The sequence below is a fragment of the Pundamilia nyererei genome, unplaced genomic scaffold (genome assembly GCF_000239375.1).
Source record: "Pundamilia nyererei isolate P.nyererei 1_Seehausen unplaced genomic scaffold, PunNye1.0 scaffold00319, whole genome shotgun sequence".
NCBI classification, from domain to species: Eukaryota; Metazoa; Chordata; class Actinopteri; order Cichliformes; family Cichlidae; genus Pundamilia; species Pundamilia nyererei.
The window spans coordinates 334,864-336,186 of record NW_005187720.1 but is presented as its reverse complement, the minus strand read 5'-3'; the positions used below and the strand labels follow the sequence as shown (position 1 = coordinate 336,186).

The 1,323-nt window shown below is 46.9% G+C and overlaps 1 protein-coding gene across 1 annotated transcript in view; it reads right to left on the bottom strand.

The window, feature by feature from the left end:
• Positions 1 to 8: 8 nt before the first annotated feature.
• LOC102203513 (coagulation factor IX-like) overlaps positions 9 to 1,323 on the bottom strand; it is a 26,111-nt gene continuing 24,796 nt past the window's right edge. The window contains exon 2 of the mRNA XM_013915526.1: positions 9 to 1,078. Within this exon, the coding sequence (XP_013770980.1) occupies positions 611 to 1,078 (468 nt within the window). The 3' untranslated portion in view covers positions 9 to 610. The remainder of the gene's footprint in view (positions 1,079 to 1,323) is intronic.

The following is a 1,323-nucleotide window of genomic DNA, read 5'->3' as shown; positions in this document are numbered from 1 at the left end:
CCCTCTGACACTGGTCCCTTGATCTCCCGTTGGAGAGCCGCGAGCCTCCCCATGATGGTATCAAACTTCTGTTCCATGGTGTTGTCAGTCTTTTGATTCTGAGACCTCACAACTGCAGTGATCCGTTCCGCGATGTTTTCCAACTGTCGCTCAAGGGTGTCATTTTGAGCAGGCCTTTCGCTGATGTTTCCCCTCATACCAAGGACTGAGGAAATCGGACAAATACCTTTTATTAAAACTACTGGCTGGTGCAAAGAAAGCCATAACTCGCAAATGGCTAAACGTGGCTCCACCGTCATTTTTGGACTGGATAGGCATTACCAAGGAAATTTACACAATGGAGAGACTTTTTCATTAAGACTTGCTGCTGATAAATTTGAGAAGTAATGGAAAAAATGGGACCTTTACTTGAATGGAAAAATATTATAAATTCTGGTACCAAAAGTATCATCGCTGTAATTCACCTGTTTGATTTGATTGTACCATAAATGGATACCTTTTTTTTTAATGCATCTTTGCAAGCCTAGTGCTCTGTACTTGTTAATGTCTGAATGTTTTGTAAAAAATATACAAAACTACCAATAAAAACAAAGTGTTAAAAAACCCAGCATCACCACCAGGGGGCAGCGTGAAGGTGGCTCTGTATCCACTCCACGTATTTGGCCACTCGGGTATAGACTCCATACACTCTCAGACTCCCGCACTCCTCTGGTCCACCCCAGGACACCAACCCAAACACCGCCCACCTCCGGCTGACCTCGTCCTCCATTACAAATGCACCCCCGCTGTCCCCTAGGCAGGTGTCCCGCCCCCCCTCGAAGAAGCCGGCACAGAACATGTTGTCAGTGATGTTGTAGCTGACGGAGCGCGAGGCGTAGCTCGCCTCACACTCGGCCTGGGAGACCACAGGCAGCTTCACATACTGCAGGAGGTCAGAGGTCATCTCGAGGTCTGTGTCCAACACAGGGTCAACGGTCAGAGTGGATGAGGGGGAGGAAGAAGCAGAGGCATTGGGGTTGGAGATTCCCCAACCAGCAACCACACCCAGAGAGTTGGGGGGAGGTGCCAGGGGGTCATCCTGGGGTAAAGACAGAGGTCAGAGGTCAAGCAGCAGACAGATCAGTAAAATATTTACATCCTTATTTTAGTCGATCTGATCTCACTGCCTCAAACAGGCGATGACATCACCAGTAAAAATAAAGAAACATGTGATTCAAAAATACTGGAAATAAAGCAAACGTGTCTACATCCAGCCCAAAGCAGACGTGTCTGAGACGTCATTGCTGAACAGTCATTTAAGATTAGTTAGTAAATAACAATTAG